General features: G+C 41.5%; 1 protein-coding gene across 1 annotated transcript; it reads right to left on the bottom strand.

The window, feature by feature from the left end:
- Positions 1 to 23: 23 nt before the first annotated feature.
- Positions 24 to 20,741, bottom strand: pcsk5a (proprotein convertase subtilisin/kexin type 5a). The gene is made up of 37 exons (XM_026354551.1): positions 20,592 to 20,741; positions 19,082 to 19,186; positions 18,005 to 18,181; positions 17,722 to 17,865; positions 17,353 to 17,429; positions 17,016 to 17,104; positions 16,733 to 16,905; positions 16,376 to 16,582; positions 15,437 to 15,537; positions 15,221 to 15,324; positions 14,777 to 14,897; positions 14,329 to 14,517; positions 13,537 to 13,673; positions 13,277 to 13,399; positions 12,891 to 12,993; positions 12,493 to 12,683; positions 11,058 to 11,142; positions 10,486 to 10,589; positions 10,201 to 10,339; positions 9,888 to 10,003; positions 9,434 to 9,536; positions 9,123 to 9,259; positions 7,964 to 8,164; positions 7,740 to 7,808; positions 7,545 to 7,587; positions 7,212 to 7,354; positions 6,821 to 7,021; positions 6,231 to 6,314; positions 5,925 to 6,123; positions 4,909 to 5,123; positions 4,137 to 4,379; positions 3,351 to 3,587; positions 3,057 to 3,234; positions 2,569 to 2,786; positions 2,106 to 2,206; positions 1,514 to 1,712; positions 24 to 852 (listed from the first exon to the last, which is right to left on the bottom strand). The coding sequence occupies exons 1-37, from the start codon at positions 20,739 to 20,741 to the stop codon at positions 368 to 370; spliced, it is 5,691 nt and encodes a 1,896-aa protein (XP_026210336.1). The 3' UTR covers positions 24 to 367.
- Positions 20,742 to 22,203: the final 1,462 nt, after the last annotated feature.

Raw genomic sequence — 22,203 nt, 5'->3', positions numbered from 1 at the left:
TAAATTACTAATCTACAATCACAACAATTAACAGAAAAAAACAATGAATAAAACTGTCTTAACTAGTTAATGCACATGATAAACCGTTAGATACACAGGGAGTTGTCATACTCCAAACGAAGTCTGAAAAAGCTCCTTAAGAAATGTTAAACATATGCTGAATTTTTCTGCAGCTTATTTCATTTTGTGAATGATTAGTAAAATACAGCTCATTATAAATGGCTTCGCATGTCTCATTTAGTTCAACTTGTATTCAGTGAAGGATAAATGAGTCTGTCCCTCAGGGCAGGAGAAGATAAACAGCACTGAGGAAGGAATCAAACGACAGAGGAGCCCAGAAGAGGAGGGGAAAAAAAGAAAATCAATTTCACCGGAAGGTGTAGCTCTCATCATCGTACTCCAGCTCATCCTCGTTGTCCTCTCCCAGCTGTCCATAACGGAACTTCCTGTACACGGTGCCATCCTGACCCATGTAAACAATGTCCTCATCCTCATCATCATCGTCATCGTCCTTACTCCCTGAGTGACGCTGGCTTATGTCAACTAACTGAGCTTCCTGGAAGCGACCGCCAGAAGAAGTGGAGCGGCCACCGTAAGACGCAGATGAAGCAGAGCTGTAGCCGCCGTGTCTGCTGCCACCTCCGTAACCCCCACCAGAGCCCAGCTTCTCGTAACCACGGGGAGGGATGTCTGAGGGTGCGCTCTTGGAGCGGGAATGTCTCACGAGGAACACAACAGCCACCAGTACCAGAACTAACAAGATGCAGGCGATGATGAAGACTGTCAGGTTACCTCTGGGCTCCTCTTCCTCCTCATTTCTGAACGGCAAGTTGGTGCTTAGCACGCACTCTCCTTGAAATTCCACAAAGACAGGATGTTTAAACCCTGTACGGTCTTTAGTGTGAACATGCAATACGTGCTAAAATGACATGTATAATTGACAAGATGTTTTGACACTGATTTTACACATGTTCAGTTCAGTTTCCTCATTCAGCCTCCTGTTCAGCCTGTCAAAACAAATGAATGATGACTTCTATGGATCTGGAGGTTATTTCCTGTCTCAAAAATAGAGTTGTGAAGTGAAAGGAGCTGTATCAAGTGCCCTGGGTACTGGAAGTTAAAGTAAGGCATTCATTTTTTTTTTTTCTTCAGACAATGTTATGCAACTCACTGTTGGAACATCTCTACAGCTTGAATGTGAATAAAACTCCATTGATTAGGTTAATCAGATTATGGAATACATAAGAAAATATGCTTTGATTTAAAAGTTACAAAGAACAAGGTAAAAACCTGTGAATATAAATCTCCATTTTAACAAATAGAGCTCAGAATAACATAGTTGGTTTAACATAACCTAAACCTACATGTTACTCTATCCAGGAGGATACAGGAATATAAAATGGTAGCAAAAGGCTGTTATAGGAGCTATAGCCTCGAAAGAAATGCTCCAGAAAAAGCATCTTACACCTCAATCCCAGCCATGAACCTTTTCATTCTCAAACCAGGAGCTTACCTCGAGACTCTGTGCAGTTACAACAGTCCTGCTGCTGTGCTGCAGCTTCCTCCTTGTCGTCCTCATGGAGGCAACAAAGCAGACAGCGCCCTTGAGCATCTAGGATGGCCTGAGTAGGGCACATGGTACACTTGGCTGGACCGGGCCCTTGGCACTCCAGACAGGAGCTGTCACAGTCTTTGCAAACGTGATGCGAATCCTGATGAGTTACAAGAGAAAGGACTGATTATGAAAGGTAACAAGCTAGTATTTAGACATCACAACTACTCATTATTTGCTTTTAAAGATATGCAAAAATCTATATTTGTAAATGGGCTGAACGCAAGTCATGCACTGCCTCTCAGCCTAATCAATTAAAATGCATCCACCTGTTGTGAGTTGCCTCACATTGTGCGCCCGGAGGTTTACAGTGAAAGCAGTAATAAGTTTCATTCTGCTGTTAAAGATTTCTCCTGGTATAGTAATAAATCAGTCTGAATTAAATTATAAGATACCTGGGGCCAAAACATTTGGAATATTAGTATTTCAGTGAGGTAAGGACAGGATTTTTTTTTTTTAAATAATAAAATAAAATCTACAAAAGTGTTGTTACCTTTTCTATGGGGTACTGGCCGATGCTGCACTGGGACTCGCACTTGCCCTCTGAGAGCTCGAATCCAGTGTAGCAGGAGTCACAAGATTGGGAACCTTTTTCTGCAGATACAGGACAACTTCAACAGTCAAATTATTGTTACTGGGAAATCTCACAAATATGAAAACCACCAATGAATTGTTCCTTTTAAAAACTACTTCCTGTGTTGTTAAAATAGTCTAATATTTCTTTTTGTCTGCTGCAGAACTCTGTTGGTGACAAACATTAGTTTTAGTTGAGTAATGAATATGTTCCATTAGTACTTTATACATGGGAGATGTATTATTTTAAGTACACACAGACCTTCTGCTTATATTATAAAGTGCACTCAGAGCCGCACACAGATTGAGGGAATTAAAATCTATTGAGAGACAAACTAACACATGACCTTTATGGGATTTGTTGACAAAAACTAAAAATATACCTGAGCATGTTTGACAGCTGGCATGACAGGGTTCGCAGGTCCAGTGCATGGAGTTGTGGTAGTATCCCTCAGGGCACGAGGTGAGGCAACGGCCTTCTTTCCGCAAGAAGATGAGACCCAGAGCACAGCTCAGGCAGCTGTCTTCCCCGTCTCCGTTGCACTCGCCGCAACTCGGGTCACACCTCTCACACATCCCTGTGACCGTGTTTCCATAGTAACTAGAGGATAGATGATTAGAAAGTTATGACAGATTAGATTCAGTCAGAAGAGAGAAGATTAGAGCTTCGTCTTAATTGGAAATTCCTCTCTATAGTCACATGGTCACATAGACAACCATAACTACTCAGACATGGCACACACCAGCCCATACTGATAGATGGCATGGAGTCATAACAAACCATTACTGAGAGGAGATAGATTCTCGTATGATAATAACATTTCATCTTGTGGATGAGTGGCACAGCTGGATGGCGAGCAGGTTAAAGTACCTGGGCTGGCAGGTCTCCACACACTCTTTGCCTTCTCGAAATAGGTGGGCTTTGCAGACGTGACACTCATGGCTGTGCTTTCCGACACAGGACTCGCAGGACGGATGGCAAGCTTCACATCTCTGCCCTGGCTCGTCCTTATAATAGCCTGCTGGGCATTCATCCACACAGGTGCCATCTGCACAAAGAAACACAAGTAATGATGCAGCTACTCAAACATGCCACAGATGTCTGAAGAGCTTTCCAGGACATGCAGACTTCAGAGAATTCATGTGAAGACCATATTCGACTCACTGAGCAGGAGATGTCTCTGGTTGCAGGTCAGACAGTGGTTTTTTCCAGGACCTGAACACCTGTGGCAGTATTTGTGACATGGAAGGCATTCCCCATCCTCCCCTGTGTATTGGTGAGTCAAGCATTTGTTGGCTGATGGTACACAATGGCCGTGGGATTCCAGTCTCTGACCCTCGTTGCAGCTGGTGCAGGAGCCAGCGTGGGGCCCAAAGCAGGTGAGGCAAGATTCATCACAGTCTGGAAACCCAAGTAAAAAAACCAAGAGTTTTAACGCAGCTGCAGTGAAGCACATGGATGAAAATAACATTTAAATATCCTCCACTGCCCATTTTGCAGTACAACAGTGTACTTCCTTTTAAACATCTTACTGCTGGCAGCAACTGTAACATTTTCCTGGGAGAAACACACCATCCTCTGTGTTTTTGAAAAACAAAAAACCAGAGCAGTGCGTCTTTCTCTAGGGAATTGTCTTTGGCATCGCTGTTTTGTTTTCAAGGTTTGACAGCTGCCTGTTAACAGTCGGAAAAGCGTTGCTATTTTAGGCTGAGCTAAAGTCAGGAAAGACACTGTGGCATAGTAGAGACTATAATCGAGAAATGCATGAAGGATGCTTCAAAAACCTTCAGGAGAATGCCTGACTTTGTCAAACCCTTAAGGACAATAGTTCTACATGTTAAACATTGGCAAATGTGTTTTTGCTTACTTGTCATGCATCTCGACATCTAAAATTAAACCTTATTTATTTAAGCAGGTTTTTAAAATTACGCTTTACGTTTTCTGTTGTACCTTTACATTCTCCTGTGGTAGCATCCCTGTAGTTATGGGAGGGGCAGGGTACCAAACAAGCCCCATTGTGGAGAGTGCTCTCAGGGTCCATACAAGCATCACAGTCATTGCTGTTCGGCCCGTCACACGAAGCACAGTCAGGGTGGCAACGCAAACACTCCCCTTGCTCTTTATCATCATAGAAGCTCTCAGGACATTCTGGCACACACCGGCCCTCGTGGAGAACGAGATACTCCTCACAACCTGCACAAAATGGAAGATATGGTACAACTCAGTGAAACTATAGGTATCCTACGCTACAAGCTCCCCTCTTTACACAATTTCAATAGTTATTGCAGTTATTACAGTTCATCCTGTGGGAACCATGAAAGTCTAACTCAAATTTTAAGGTAATCCATGCAAAAGTTGTTCCACTAAAAACCAACAATGTCGACTATGTGGTGCCAGTGATAGAGATACTAGGGAAAAGTCAGTGGTGCATTTAGGATTAGCGTTACTAGGGAAACACTACATGGTACCCATTTTCACATACTGTATTTGTGCAAATGTTCATGTTGGTACATCCAAAACCTTACTGTATTTCAGTTTAGATTAAAGTAGAGGGCTAACCCCACGTCATCCCTAAAGCTGTTTCGCAAGTGTGGCTTAAAATAACAAAAAGAAAAAGTAACGCCTTCAAAAGAGGATTAGAGAGAGGTAAAAGAGCATTGTGGATAACACCGAACGAGCTCTAATAACAGGATTTGTCCTGATTTATTTTGTGTTTCGGTACCTGTGCAGTGTCCGAGTGGGCTGCACTCACGACAAGCTGAGGGGCAGCGTTGGCACTCCCTGTCCTGGACAGTGTACGCAGGAGGACACTCCTCCACACACTGGTGATTGTGTAGGAGAAGAGGTTCTTCACATGTGAGGCAGTGGGTGGCGTTTCTCCCACAGGTCGCACAGCCTGCCGCACAGCTACGACACACCTGGCCTGCAGCGTAACCTCTGCAGGAAACCAAAGAAAGACCAGTAGAAACATGTGCACAGGCACAAGACAGCACACTACACTTGTGCACATATTTTTTTCCACTTACAGCCTCGTCTATATTCTATGTTGTAATTACATCAGTGCAAACAGGCAACACAATGAACCACATGGACATTTAAACCTGTCTTTAATGGATTTGTTCATACCACTATAGCAATCCGTGAAAAATAAGATTTAACTCACTAGTGATGCATCAAGTCTCCTAACTGATTAGTTTTAATATATAATATAATACATGTCAAGCTGTACTTCTTTTTATCTTTTTTCTGCTACGATGAAAAAGAAACAAAAAAAATAATAATAAAAAGCCAAACAGGCTGTCATGAATGTGTTTGCTGCTGCTGGGGTAAACAAAGAGAAGTGACATTTTGCTCTGCTCCGCTCCACTCTACAGGGGACAACTAATAATTCATCCAAACAATCATGCCATACTTGCTAAAAAGCTGCTTGGTAGTTGGTAGTAAAAATAAAATAAAAATCATAAACCCTCATGGCCAGAATGTTAATATGGTGATCTCAGTGCTAATGGACCTTCAAGACCCTCTCCAGCGAGGATGAGGTATCATTCAGTCCCAAGGTTGTCACAATTTAATGGCACATAAATACTGAGTAGGAAATGTCAAAATCAGGGCCAAACAATACATCTTCTGACATTTTAGTTCTGGCTCTTCAGTTGATGATTCTCTCAAATATGGCTTGATGCTCAAAAGGTGTGATTTAAAAAAAAAAAAAAGAAAAGTCTAGAACTGACTGCAGACCTGAGACACTGCTGGACACACTGTCCACTCTGCAGGAATAATGGAGCTTTTCGAGTGCTCTGACAGCGGGTACAGTGCTGAGCATCCACGCACTGCAGACAGCCTGGAGGGCAGGCCTCGCACACACCGCTCAGCCGACTGGCGAAGAAACCCCCCGGACACTTCGACACACATGTTTGCTGCGTGGTCAGAAACTGCCCTATAGGAGGAAGGAGAAAGCGTAAACACGATCGCTGCCAAAGAGCTGCATGAAACCGCTGTGTCTGAAGTCTCCCGACACCAAAGCTAAGTAAGTGAATTAAAGACCTTTTGCACACTTTGTACACTGGTTCTTCTCCTCTCCAGAGCAGGATTCACAGGATGGGTGGCAGTCTTCACACTCGCCGTTCTCTGTGCAAATCACAGTCGTGATTAAGAGAAGAAACATTTGATACTAAAGAAGTGAAAGAAAACAGTTCACAGTTTGAAAGTTTAAGGCCCTAATGAAAGGTTTTGTAGTTTCTAAGATTCAAAGTTTAAGAATAACTTTACTTCTGCATGTTAATTTTAAACCTCCGAATTAACCTATGTACTTTCCTCAGAGCTATTACAGTTCCTATAATTAAGATGTCTTGCCTCCCACTAATTGCCGTATGTTGTTTTAAGGTCTGTCCAACTAATTCTTGGGGGAACTAAATGTTCACCATACACAATCAATTAATTCAAAGTCCGTATCTGGCTGACGTTCAGTAGGTCTGTCCGTTTTGAGTACTTAAGTTGGTACAGGGTTCAGGGACGGTGGCACACAGACCAATTACCCTCCAAGATTTCTTTTCTGCCCCTGTGAAAATGCTCAAATCCCTGATTCATTATTGAGAGACAGTTGGATTAGTGGAATACATAAGTATTAGTCTCACCGCTGCGAAAGGTCTTAATGGGACAGACCTCATGGTCAGACACACACTCTCCATTTTCAAGCGTCTTCCCCTCGTCACATGACAGACAGTCATTGTACTCTGGGCCGCTGCATGTCACACAGTCCGAGTGACACTCCTCACAGTCGTTGTTGTCTTCGTCACCATAGAAACCATCAGGACACACTGAAACACACCTGCCCTCTGAGGGGGAAACGAAGTTTCTTAATTATCTGAGATTAACTTTATTAGACTTTAGACACTGATTTGAACTGTAAAAGAGTATTTCCATCTATTTATACTTGTAATATGTCCACACATGCTAAAGTAATATTAAGACCAATGTAAATAATGCTTTATAACTTAATGTCCTGACCCAGAGGTGCAGTTTTACCCGATAAGAAGAGGTCCGTCTCACACCAGTAGCACTCTTGTTCATCACAGCTCATACAGTTGTCATCACACGGGACGCAGGTCATCTCCTCTTCCACACTATACGTCTTGGCCGGGCAGTTACTGTGGCAGCCATCCTGAAAACTAATAACAAAAGCTGCAGTCGATACCTGTGGTTTTTCCGCCACGCATACACACACACACACACACACAAATACACTTTACACTCACAGCAAAAAAGGTCTTTTTATTCTAGTACAGCAGTGAACTGAAAGGTAGAGCGGGTGCACAGAGTTGAGATCACACATGGCGACAGCGAGGCACACAGCCTTACTTGTAAAAGCCCTCAATGCAGGACAGGCAATGCCTGGGGTTATCTGTTGAAAGCAGACAAAAACTCAGCTCTCCTTTTAAACAGGGAAAAACCCTTGAACATGGTCGGCAGCACTCAGGGAGCAGAGCTCGGCCTATTGTATGCAATGCTCGTTTTGGGGAAAAGTGTTATAATGGCTGTGGAGCTGGGACTTACACAAGACACATTTCTTGCAGCCCTCCTCACAGGCCATGCAGTTGTCGTAATCGGGATCCTCCACCTCTCCTGAGAAAAATAGAAAAATAAAATACAAAGGCTAAAGAGAAACAATCAGAAGAAGCGGATAGATGTGACACTATGGTTTTCAATGTCATCTCTCACACTGTAGCACAACAGATAAAAGAAACGAAGCTCATAAATAATGCTGTGACCTTGTTTACCTTCTCCGCACTCCAACTTTGCACACACTCCATCAGAGACGTAGTAGGAGGAGCTACAGTTGAGGCAGTGGGTGGGGCCTGTGCAGCGCTGGCAGTGGTCCGAGCACGGCTCACAGCTCCTCTCCTTGGTGTGGTAGAAGGCCTCAGGACAGGCATCCAGACATCGATTGTTATAAAGGTACCGCTGCTGTCCAAACTTATCTGAAGGAATTTATGTTGAAACACAATCTGACTTTAAACAATCTGTAACTCTCACCTGCTGAGTTTTGAGAGTGAAGTGGCTGCTAGAAGCTTTAGGTGTGTGTGTATGTGTTAATCTAATTAACATACTTTTTATTTTTTGAACCATTTCATGTTGTATACATTTTTATGAACCTAGATATAAGGGTTTAATGTGTATAGTAATTTCCCTTGATGCAGAATAGTTTCTCCTGAGGGAGGCAATAGAGTAATCGTAACCATATCCATTTATCTCCTTCCCTTATTCTACTGAGACAGACCAATACACAAAATACTCCACTCATCATTTAGCTACATAGCAAATGAATAGATTATTGTGCAAAATGTAAATTTCAGTTGGCTTAAATGTCAGTATTTTAAGTTGTAGCCCTTAAAAGTGCAAAAATCAATATTTCTACATTTATTAGAGGAGCTATTTTGCAGTCTGCCACAGTCTCATTTTTTAAACTACCATTTTAAATGCTATTGAACTCCGACCCTGATCATGATAAAACTGAAAATATCACTGTTCGTTCTTTATGTGGTAATAGATTATTAGATTTTCCTCTAATGTATTTTTACAATAGATTGGGGGAAAAAAACGGTCTCAAAATCACACAAAGAGCAATCAATACGTAAAAAAAGGATATGCCCTGTTATTTTTAGGAAACTGAAAGCAGTCATACCCTTTAGATGAATAAGTAAAATGACTATGTCGTTTTAGTTTTTTGTACATGCACAGGATCAGTTTTGTTCAGCGTGTGTGATGTGACCTGTTTCTGCCATTGCAGGCATTTTAGCCTGGTTCACTCTCATTACAAGCAAAAACATACTGTCTCTTGACTTTTAGCAAATCTGCTTCTACTTTTCTTTTTATGCCTATTTTACACACAAATGCACATGCTCACACACACTGCTTGATTTACTGTTTGGCCCTCACCAGTGTCACAGCTGGTACAGTTGGCAGGTCCACCATCCACACAGGTAGCACAGGTGTGGTCACACAAGTGACACCGGCCACCTGATTGATACTTTCCCCTGGAACACTTCACTACACAGTGGCCCTCATCCAGAGCTCTGCAGCCGACAACAACATCAAAACGACTTTTTCACATGTGATATCACAGCCGTCACAAAAGGAAAGAGTGAATTAGACAAAGAAGAGAAGAGTGAGGTGATGGATGCTAATTCTAAATATTTACTCTCTAACACTTTTTAAAACTTATTTTTTAACAGTCATAACCAACTCACCGTGAAGAAACGCAGCTGATGCAGTCCTTACTTTGTGGCCCTGTACACTTGAGACACGTTGCATCACACGCGTGGCACTCTCCGTTACTGTCCTGGAACTCTCCTGGAAAAAAAATATAGCAAAAGACTGAACTGAATAACCATCTGAAGTGTTTATGGTGGGTTTAATGTCAGATGCCAAAGAAGAGAAGGCACACACCTCCACGCTATTTGCTTTTAAAATAAATGTCTGACTTATGGTTGACTCACATTACTTACTTCATACAGTGGAGTACAGTACACACATACTGTATATATACAGTATGCCTTCATACTCTAAATGATATTAATTCAGTTAAAATAATATTTGCAGAGAAAAAGTCAGATATAAAAACTAAACGAGTTAGTATAATGTCAAGGTTACATTATATTTATCTAGCTAACTTGCAGTAGAGGTAGTAGAGGGTTGGCTGACCGTCTGCGCACACTGTGTTAACAACACACACTCCCTCGTGTAGGCTGTGACCACTGGAACAGCTGCTGCAGTTCCCCCGACTTGGCCCCACACAGGTGAGGCAGCTGGCGTCACACCTGAGGAAGAGGGTATAGAGACTGAACACATGCACACATACTGACCACAAAAAAACTTCACCTATACTGGCACACAGCAACAAACACAAACATGAAAACAAGCGCACACACACACACAAAAGTCAACAACCAGAATAAGGCCTGCCATCAGCAGATAAACAAACCACCCACACCTGAACACACACCAGTGAGCTTACCTCCTACATATCCTGTGCCCATCAGCTATCTCTGGGTTTGGCTCTGTGGCGTAGAAGCCAGCACTGCAGGAGGACACACACCTCCACTCCTCCATCAAGTAGCCTTCTGCACAATGGTTGCACGCTTCAACGCCTGCACCTGATGTTCGCACGAGCCACAAACACACGTTTTTAAATGGACAAAGGACAAAAAGGAGAACAAAAGTTTCGCCTCATGTATTTTAATGACACTGAAATACATTTTCATGTAGGTCACGACCACCAACTCTTAACCCCTGCTCTCACCTGCACAAGTAGCGCAGGCCTTGTGACAGGGCTTGCATGCGCCTTCCTGCTCGTCATGGTAGAGTCCTGCTGCGCAGCTCCGCTGGCATCGATTCCCCTGCAGACTGGAGAGAGCAGAGGGAGCATGTGGCACTGTGACACACACACACACACAGCCAATCATGTGACACCGTAAAGATGACTCATTGCCTTTGGACTGCAGGCTCGGTTTTCCAACCCACAGCACACCACCACAAGCACTTGGTGAACTGAGTCAGTGAACACTGTATTCCGGAAACTTCTAACTCAACAATATGCTGAATTTGTCAGAGATGCGTTTGGTTTTCCCTGATGAGTTTGCAAAAAGGAAAATCACTATCCATTTTTCTTGTTGGAGTTGTGTGTAAAAAGAAAATGATGACACATGATGTGTTCAATACAGAGTTAAAAATACTTCCACTTTTTCTAATTGATATGAATCTGCAGTGGGTGTATACAGTACACAGGGAGGATATGTATTCTCAGCAATTGGGAGAGAGAAAGCTGTGTGTAATGAGCAGTTAATTCAAGCATCATCAGAGAATTTGTTTCACCTTGTGTCTTGTTTGCATTCTGTACAGATGCTGTAGGAGGTGCACTTCAAGCAGTTTTCACTGCACTTTCTGCACATATTTGCATCTGTGGGGAAATCAAACAATATGCATGAAATTCACAGAGCAATTAATCAATCTCACACACCTCTCAACTGCAGTTACATCAACTGGCTATTCATTAACAGGATTATACGCAGCTGTATCCAAACAGCACTTCTATAAACTATGGTTCCTTAAAGGTTCACTCAAGGATATTGCTTAAGTTTTGTGAAGGACTGTGGAAGAAAAATGGGAAAAAACCTCTTTCCTCAAACACTTCTTCTTCTTAATAAATACAAATCCATCTTTCACCAGCAAGATTCCAATAAACAATCAGCACAAGTGAGGGGAAGTGTGACCAAATGACGACACCACAAAGGAGTAAAACAAATTGATGCCTGTCACGTAGGCCATGCTAACCTACTCTATATCAATTTTTAATTTATCACGTGTAGTGCCCCATGCTAAACCTAACCAAAACCTAATTCTTACCCTAACCCTACAACCTAGTCTCAAACCCGACACTACATGCATTGTCATGACTTATTTAATCAGCACAACATTTTTAGTTGTGATGATATAATTGCAAAATTACTTAAACTAATGTTTAAATGCCCCTGTGTGGATATTGCATTTTTAAAAAAACATCTGTTTCTGAATGGTAGTGTACTCGCTCGAATAAAGAACAGTTTTAAAAGAGACTTTGACCTGAATGTATACTGTATGCAAGTTTGCTGATTAAGGGAAGGCTCCACTCTGTCCGCCCTGACCCTCCCAAACACAAACTCTGCTGTAGCCTTATTCTGCGGTGAACAGACCATCTCTATTCCCTGGGCCCACAAGTACAACTTTACTTCACTACTGCCAAGCCAATGCTTGAATTAATTAGTTTTGCAATTACCAGCTGGTCCACAGTCAGGGGCCAGTTCAACGGGCCATTTTCATGAGTCCATACATCTACCCTTCAGTACCAACTTCACACTCATTGTAACATTGACATTGTTTAATGTTTGTTTAGTTGTTGTGCTGCTGTAGCATAGCCTAACGGTTTATTTTTTAGTACTAGCAATAAATGTGTGTATTTAAGTTTGATTTTCCTCTGTTTGTCTTTGTGTTATATCTCACATGCCTAAATTATATAGATTCTTTAATACTTATACCCATATATTTATAGCTAATTCTTCCAAGAAATGAAATAATTCCTGGAAATAAACCATTACTGGCAGCCACTAAGATGAATATTATGCCAAACTCTATAAAGTCGTCTTGGTGGACAAATGGCAGAAATATGTAAAACGTATAATAATTTAATTTTATATTATTCACATCCTAACTAGGGACACTGAATTATAAAAAAATGTGACAAAACACTCTGCTTCAAATGCAGAAATCCAACCATGGTCGAGGTAGTAGTTATCCCCACAGATGGCTGTGCAGGTGTTGGTCCCCTCAGTCAGGTGATAACCAGGTTGACAGGACGTGCACTGGTCACTGCGACTCCCAGTGCAGCTCTCACAGGAGGAGTAACACCTTTTACAACGCCGACGGTCTCCCCAGAACCCTTTAGGACACTCTGATACACACATCCTATTGAATAGACAAATAATAAAAAAACATTTTTCATCATCATAACGTATAATTGTGGCCATTTACACTTAACGTGACATAATCTATTAACATGTATTGTCATTTGCAACATATCAGCCATAGTGCATCTTCTGCACTAAGATTATAAGCAAATACGCTGTTTTATGGATCTACTAACTGTGCTCTACTCTGTGTGATCAAACTAACCTTGTGTTGTTTTTGAACTTGAGAAAAAAGTGTAAGCATGTAACACAATGCTGCGGGCTGGGCCCCTCACAACCATCGTCACTGCATTCTGGGTCACAGGGTCCTGGAAGGGCAAATACTCACAAAGTCACTGCACCATCATGGCAAAAACAAAGAAGTTCCCAAACAGCTGATACCATTTTATATTTACTTAAACACAACGTGTAGTAAAACTACTACCTGAAGCATTTACACATACTGGAGGAGTTTAAGCTGGGAATCAGCGTGTCTGCTGTCATACATTGTTGTTTAAAACAAACTGCACAGTAAATGTGTGTTACAGTAGAGTAAATATAGCTGCTGTCTACGAAGAACAAGGCACAGCTTAATACCAGTACATGACCCACCATTGTACTCTTCAGTTAGGTCACCATCCGTTGGCCACTCAGCTGATCGAACTCGCTCACGATGTGCAGGATACGGCTGCTGTGCAGTGCCATAAATCACCAGGGACAACTTCTTTAACATCCCTTAGAAACAACACAGAAACAGAACAAGATAAGAGGTCTGTCCCTGTAGGCCGGTACTGTATTTAAGCTTGTGTTCTAGTTGAAGTTCAACATACATATGCTTCACAATACTGAGATGTTAAAGAGGACTAGCAGACCTAGTTCGGTGTTGTCTCTCTTCTGAGAGGGAGTATCCTGGATTTTCAAAGTCCATTCCCCTGCTGCCTGCTCCCCCCAGCAGTGAGTTGTCATGAATTCCCAGTTGTGAAAACCCTCCGTGGAATTGTCAAGAGGCCTAAACCAAAACATTACATAATCATGATAATGCTAATATACTACTTCAGGTACTGTAGTACTACACACAATGAAGTGCTTCATATTATACAAGCTGTGGAAGTATTTGTATCCCTCACTTAAAAGGTAAACATAACAAGTTATTAAAGAAAATAATGCAAATGAAAAGGTCTCATTCACAGTATTCTGAATATTAACTGTGGCAGTTCAGTATGAAAGGTCCCACAATTACCGCTGTACAATACATTAAAAACCAACTGAACCACTGTGCACACCTGAGGTGCACAGACTCTTATGATGCTACCTGTATCAGATAGTTGTTAATGTTTTGCTAAGAGCATCGTTCAAATAAAAATATTTGATTACAGCAGCTTTAGGTGGACCATTAAAGCAACAGTGTCAACTAACGTGTTTTTTAAACTTCGTTGCACCCTTGTTGCTAATTAGTGGAACAAAATTAGACATAGCATGTTGCATAAGAATTGCCAGATTTTCTCTGGCCAGAAACTTTCCCAGATACCAGTTTCCCTGAAACACCATATGAGCAGCACTCCTGCGACCTTCTAGTAGTATGTGCCAAATGCTCACAGATTAGAGTACAAACAAGTCGTGTAGAGAAGCCATTTTATTTTGGAGGAAGCATTGCTGTTAGTTACCTGTTACCAAGCAGCTGTGACATGGTGCCTGAAGGTGATGTGAGCGCAACAGAAAGGTCGCCACGACGACTGTGAGTGATGGTAAGACGAACGACGACATGCTCCACATAAACAACGTGCTGGAGGGGCTTGCTAGAACAACCTGTGGTCTCATACACAGACGTCAGCGTGGAGCCGGGATGAATAGCTCTGTCATGAGAAGAAGAAAGCAAAGAATAAAGAGACACAGCGAGCGGGAGAGATATGAGAGGAAGCAGAAAACAAGGCCCAAGAGAGAGTTACAAGGAGTGGTAAAGAAAATGACACCCATTAAAGAGTGTGAGAATCAATGTGAGAGAAATCCATGTGAGAACCGAGACAGAAATAGATAAAGTGTGATATAAGGGGAAGAATCAAGGGAAGCCCTGACTCAAAGTGGAGAACTCTTGCGGTGTGATTGGTGTGATACCTGCTCAGCTGAATGGGAGACTCCACCACACACTCGTGCTGTGAGGGGACTTGTTTCCAACGCTCAGCCTCCTTCACCATGCTCTCAGCATCCAGCAGGCCAAAGCCATACAGGTGGCTCACTGACAGACCCCCGCATAGCCCCAAACAGACACACACACACACACACACCATTAGCTGGGGCATAAAAGGCACTGCAGCTTATAAAAGACTTCAAACACTCCTGGGACTTCGTAGGCGTTTATCACTGTTCTGCTCACAGTATCTCATTAGTTTGTATGCTCCCTGTTTTATAGTTTCCCTAAAAAGAGCTGAGAGAACATTTACCAAAATATGCTTATCAAGCTGTCTCCTCTCATCTTCTTTATTATAAGCTTTAGGAGTTTTGCATTAAAAAAACATCATAGAAATAGTGAAAGAAAAAACAGAAATATGATACTGATACCTTTGTATCCAGCTCCATTAACCTGCCAGTCAGGAGCAATAAGATGATGAGCTTTTGATGTCCTGACGATAATGTGCTGCATGTCCCTCCACGTTAACAAAGGGCTGTGAAAAGGTTAAAGAGACAAAAACATCATACCTTCATCACCACATTACACAGGATTGATTTTAACAGTGCCTGTAAGTATGAACTGTGTGTATGGGGCAAGCTGCTTACTTGGCGTCCAAAGTGAGAGCGATGACGCCTGCAGCCATGGAGGCGGAAAGAGATGTCCCTGACTGAGCCTGGCTGCAGCTCTGCTGAGGACCCACGATTACCTGTGGGTGAGATAATATTAAACAGCATGTTTCTCCTGTTGTTACAGAGAGCTGTGCTTTCTTTGGGCATCTGTCATAAATTCAGCTTATAAAAGTTATTATTGTCAGTTTTTGTTGAAACTGTCAGAAAGGTTATAATCCCACTATATGTTTTTATTCAAGTTATAGTGAGTGGTGGAGTCATACTGGGGCCACTGCTTTAAAAATAACCCCAAATCTTTTGCAGTGCAGTGACTGGAAAAATGCCCTGAAAAAATAAAGTCACTATATTTTTGGAGGTTATCAGGTCTACGTAAGTAATTTCTCTTCTGCTTGTGTCTTGTGAATATAAAAGTTATTCTTCTACCATGAAGACAGTTCACGGAGTATATCTGGGGCGTACCGCTTGATTGACATGTGTCTAAGACTATCAAACTCAGCTGCAGTAGCTGTTGCCTGCTTGCCCCAGCTCTGCTCCCCTCACTTGCCAAATGTGTATTTTCTAGCTTTAAGCAGCTGGCAAGAAGGTGGCAACTCATAAATCCAGCTAAAGGCTTTACCCTTAAATTTAAAAACCTGAGTTACAACTTTCATCAAAAAAATATAAATGTGATTTTCTAAACATGCTAGAAAAAAGATTTGCACACTACGTTTAGGTTTAGTTAGAAGAAAGAATTCATGTTTTACTATGACACAACATGTAACTAATTTACTTATCTTTATATTTACATTCATTTAGCATAATTTTCATTTTTATTAAAATGCCTCTTGCCTATTACTACTGTATATACCAAAGAGAATAAGTACCCTCACTCAGCACATTAACGTTTATCTACAATACTTTGTCACCTTTACTCACCATGTCCTCTGTCTCCCCACCAGCATACGCTGTCGCCAGTGAGGAGGTGCACTGCTCCAGGTAGTCTGGCTGGCTTCCACGCCGAGTGGTGCTACTGATAGAGACCGTGTAGATACTGCTGCTGTAGCCATCGCAGGAACAGTGGTCACCCCGTCGCCCTCCATTTCCTGATGCCCAAACAAAAATGGATCCCCTCCCATATCGGCCCTGAGATTCATTGGGGAAGCAGGCAGATGATTTATTTATTAACGATATATTTAAGGAGAAAACGATAACCCTTTACGCAGGGCACAGACACACTGTAAGCTTGTATTCTTTGTATTAACTTTTACACACAAACTTTTCTCTCTCTCTTACTGTTTTGATGCCATTTTCTAAAGCGAGACGAGTCAAAGGCCCAGGCCCCTCCAAAGTGACTCCGTCATCCTCTGGACCCCAGCTAGCTACGTAAATATCAATATACTGGGATCTAAAGCTCAGCGATTGGGCCTCAACAATGTCTGTCACATCTCCATCCAGCATACGGATGCCTACAGGTAGACAGGGAAGAAAAGAAATGAATGTCTGGAGCTATTTTACACCAACTGTGACCTCCAGAAGTCTTTCGACATGCTAGTTTCATGCCGTCACATGGACTCACCGCCTATCTGTGCATAGAAAGAGACTCCAACTGTGCAATGAGAGTTATTTGCAGTGGCAGCAACCATCCCTGCACACTGAGTCCCATGGCTTCGGAGAAAGGAGGAGAACATCAGAACATGAGGTTAGATGCATATGCATGAGGGGAACATGGGCTATTTCCGTTACATCAAACCAGTGGGAAGACAGAATTTAGACTGGGGAATTTGCATACCCATATATGCATGTAATTACTGCAAAATGGAAAGGAAAAGCATGCTTTAATTAAAGTTAGAATTATGATGGGGAAAGGAAACTGCAAAACAGGTGAAAAGAGGAATCTAGAAATAAGTACTCACTAGTTATCAGCGTTGTTGGAATAATTGGGAGAAGGATCTTGGTCCTGTCCATTCACATCATAGCTGGCGAGAGGATCCTGAATCAGATAGATAGAAAGTAGCAGCACATAACAAGATGCCAGCGGCTATCTGTCTTCATTTCATCAGACAAATCACAAAGAGCATTATTCACCAGTCCACTCGACAGTTAAGTGGATCAGACGTTTAATGTCCATTCCAATACTCTTAGCTGGCTTTCCAAACCTTTGGCCCAAAAGCTCTGCCTGAAATATCTGTCTCAGCTCTGCGCTCTTACACTAAGAGCTCTGCCAAATTGCTTATGATTAATGTCCCCTTCCCGAGAAGAGCATCCCATCCCAGGGCACTTACATAATTTGACTTCAGATCCGGATGCTCTCTCTCAATGCCATCATCTAGGACAGACACCACCACACCCTTCCCAGTATACCCTCTCCTCCAGGCCGCAGCAATGTTCATAGGAGACTGGCAGTGTTTGGACTCATCACTGCAGCGCTGTGGAACAAATAGTGGGACATCGAATTTAGCCTTTGGGAATAAAGAATAAATCAGTTCTATTTTAGGCTCTGACTGTCTGGGTTTACGTGTCTGTGTTTCAGACTTGAGCTTAGTAAAATGAGAATAACTGACTCACAATGTACCACGGTCTGTTCCACATTGGGTCGTTGAAGTGCAGCGTCTGAGTGTAGTTAGACTGAAGATGGAACGTGGGAAAGTTTTGTTTGGTCTTCTTATTAAAGGAGTAGATGTGACCGGCTTTGGAGATTCTCTTTGCTCTTCTCTGGACCACCTGTTGTTGGAGCCACTCCACCTGAAAAGGAGCACACAGAAAATGCACACAGACTCCAGAGATCTAAGCTTTAGCAACATAAGAACTAATCTGGTTCAGTGTATCTCGGATCTTCTTTAAATGCACTATAATTAAAAGATCTGGAAACATCATTGTATTTGAAAGAAAAGCTTCATAAAGAAAACAAAGTGATGCTAATGTAATTGCCAGCAATAAATGACATACATCTCCATAGAAAGAACTGAACTAGGGGACAGATACATTAGCGTGTCTAGTTTAAGTAACCTCACAGGCCCTCAACTGGCAGCTTTATTAAAAAGTGCTCATAAAACACCAGCCTGAACATCAGTGTCTGTGTTCTGGGATGCTGGCCTTTCAAAACTAATCTCAAAACTGACCAATAAAAAGAAAACATTACGGTGGGATAACACACACTGGACAGAGAAATGTTCTGAACAGACAAATCCAAGTTTTGTGGATTTGTGAGCTGGACGAAACAAGAATATTCAGGGTCTGAAAGGCTGTAATTGCTGCAATTATTTTATTTCCTGTTCTTTTTGTGAGGATGTATCTTATGAAAAACGAACGGTTTCTAGCAGACTCTAGCAGTATATTTGGACATGTTTTATGCAGTTATGATTGCGCCGTACCCACTAAAGGACTACAGGTAATCAGAAGATTTGAGATGTTGTACCCAAATGAGTTAAACTAACTCAAAGTAAGTAACATTTATTTTAAAGTAAGCCAGTTATTCTTTGAATTTGGTGCGTGCTACTGGACGTCCCTGTTTGTTAATGACTCTTGATATCAAGTGCGTACCTCCACCATGTGAGTGAATGAGTGTGGAGGCAGGGAGATGGTGCCAATTAATAATCCAGCAGACCCTTCCAATTCTGCTCATACGGTATCCCGTTACTATACCTTAGTCTCTTTGGTGACCCTAGCAGTCACCTCTCTGTTGGACACTGTGGACCGCGTTCCTGTCTCATGATGGCGAAAACTGTAGTAGCTCTTCAGGTCTCCAATCTGGTGAAACAGACATCAAATCCTGTAAATTAATTTGTTTTCAGGTGAAGGCGTGTTGCTTATCCTGCTCTGCCAATGTACTAAAGAGCTGCTAAAATATTAAACTGCCGTCGGTGTCTTTCATTATGGTGGCTACCTTACACCTGTGATAGTTTTTCAGGTGAGGGTAACTGGAGCCACAAGAGCCCAGCCACACTGCTGCTCATGTTTGTGCGAGTTTGCATCGTGTGTGCGACATGTTGTGCATGTGTGTAATTTTGTCTGTAATGCCCTGACATATATATATTATATATACATATATATATATATATACATACACACACACACACACACATACACACACGAAGAAGAAGAAGCTCAGAGACTAATTTATGTTTCACAAAAGTCACAGGTTGGCCATTTTCTGTGAATGAAAGGAATAAATTAGGGGGCCTAATTTATTCCCCGATGGCTCCGTGTAAAATGTGCTCTTTGATTTCTGACCTCAGCACTATAAAGCAAAGTAGTCTCTTCAGTTTGAAAGGGTATTTCTGGTTCATATCACCGATAGTGAAATATAGAGCTAAGACCTGCAACTTTCATTACTGCACCTATCCTGAGGGAGTACATGTGTAGAATTTTATGAGCCTCGGGTCTATAACTCCCTGTGCTTTATTTATTTGCTTTATTATTTATTGATTTCATTTTATTTGGCCACGCTGAGTGTATTGACAAGTTCTCTCTTTTTTTTTTATATCTTTCATTTAATTATGTACATTTTATTTGCAGCCTTGATTAAAAACAGCAATAAGGCTCCTAAATATTAGCTCCTTTGTGTGTAATTGTTTTCAAAATGAACGTAAAACATTCAAAAGACGTCAGAGTTGTGAAGGTAAGAAAACAAAATTAGATTTTTGGCAGCTTGACAGATTTGTAATGTAGATGAGCAGCTGCTGAGCGATGATATAAGACGTTTTTCAAAATGCCACATTAAAAAAGGAAATGTTCAGTCTGTTTTTAGTATGTAACTTCATATCAGTGCTTAGTGGCATTTTTTTGAGATACAGCTACTCATCAGTTGCTGAAAATTCCAGTTTCTGCCAAGTCCATGTGTGACAGTCCACTGCAAACACAGTATTTACTGTAATTACTCTTAAAATGTCAAAACACATTTCATATAACCACACCAATTACTGCAAATATTTGCATCCATAGTTTTCAAAATGTCACTTTTTATTAGTTTCTGATTAAATCCATATTAATCACAAAGATAAGTCAGAGTAGGTTGATACAATATTTAAAAACTATCACACTTTAGACTGAATTTATTTATGTGTGGTGAACTTTGCTGTGATCAGTGGGGTGTCCTCATTAAAAGCTTTATTAATCTTGTGGAGGCCTACAGCACATCTTTGATCCAACTCACCTGCCCCATGTTTGTAAATCCATATTTCTCTGCTATCCTGTTCACAGACTGCAGGTCTCCTTTGATTCTTATCGCCCAGTCATTGGTGTAAATCGCTGCATGACAAAACTGGAAGAGAGTTCCCATCCACAGTGCGAACAACAGCCCCATTACTGCAACCGTGAAGAGGTGTCCTCTAATTAGACGGTGCCCAGGTGTTGCATGCGTGCTCCCCGCTCCCTGTGTCACTGCAGGACGTTTTCCTTTAAAAACAAACGGACTCCAGTGTCCAGAGATGCTCAGATCTGCTCTCTCATTCACTGGGAACACGCAGATATCAGGTTACTGCTTCAACATGGGAGCCACGGATCAAATGCTGTGTCCTTCATAGGGATCCGACCTGCACGTTGCAGATTCGTCTGTATGTGGCAGCTTAATTACAATAAAACTTTATTCTCCCTGTTAATTAAAAAAAAGCTGAAAGATGAAAGCTGAAGAAATTTAGAATCAAGTCATAGACTGGTCAAAGAAAAACGTCATTTCTTTGGCTTATAATTAAGAAATCTTTAAAATCTCCATGTTATGTATAAACATAAGCATTAGTGTGCAGCAAGCCTCTAATATATAAAAGTAGACGATTTACACACTGTTGGATCCTTTAAAAGATCTAAAGTAAGTAAGAAGAAGTACAAAGAAATGAGGCCACAAATTACTTTAATTAATTTAATACCACAAATGTGTAGTAGTACACTACAGCAGTACTAGTAGTATCAAATCATCATAGACTGAGAATTAACCTCAGATTATGTTGTACGTGAATATCAAATAACACAACATGCACTCGCACATATCTGCATAAATCATCATTAAAACACAAAACAAACAAGAAAGATGATCATCTCTACGTGATCATCTTATGTAGGTTGTGCTGTGTTTCACTCAGCATTAATGTACCTCACACCCCCACCGTGTGATGGTTATTTCAGTCACCTCCTTGCCCCTGGACAAAGCTTTATAATTTTATGATGTAGAACAGCAGCGGTAAAGCATCTGTGGAGTAGCTTTGCTTTGGCAATGTGACCATTCTCAGTCGTGTACTGTAGTAGTCACTGTCTAAACTCATCATATGAGGCCTGTGTGTTTGCAGTAAAAGCCTTATCCTGAACCTAAAGGACGTTTTAAGCAGTTTGGGGTGGAAATAATATTTGCCTAGAGGCAGTGGATTTGTTTTATTGTTATTCTTTTTGGCCAAATTCCCTTCCCCTTGGCACTGCAACAGTCTGTGCATTGTGAACTGATATCTCTGCGTTTAAAAATGCACTGCTTTAACTGGGTCAATCTGAAGCAATCAGAAAAAATCCTTCATGGTGCATGAGGAGACCATCAAGATATTTCTAAATTTTAATGTTGCATTTCTACACAGATGGGAAAGACTAGACTATACAGTGATGATAAGTTGCAGTTTGAGAATTGAGAAATCACCCACAGTATATTTGACCTTAAGGATTCAGATTTGACCTCTGTAGGGTGCATGTGTAATTGCTAATAACATTAGACCTACAGTATTTTAAAGCAATAGTTTGATGCTTTGGTAAAATACTTTATGGACTTGGCAGAGAGATCTCATGTTACA

The sequence above is a fragment of the Anabas testudineus genome, chromosome 12 (assembly GCF_900324465.2).
Source record: "Anabas testudineus chromosome 12, fAnaTes1.2, whole genome shotgun sequence".
Lineage (NCBI taxonomy): Eukaryota > Metazoa > Chordata > Actinopteri > Anabantiformes > Anabantidae > Anabas > Anabas testudineus.
This window is presented reverse-complemented; position numbering and strand designations above follow the sequence as displayed.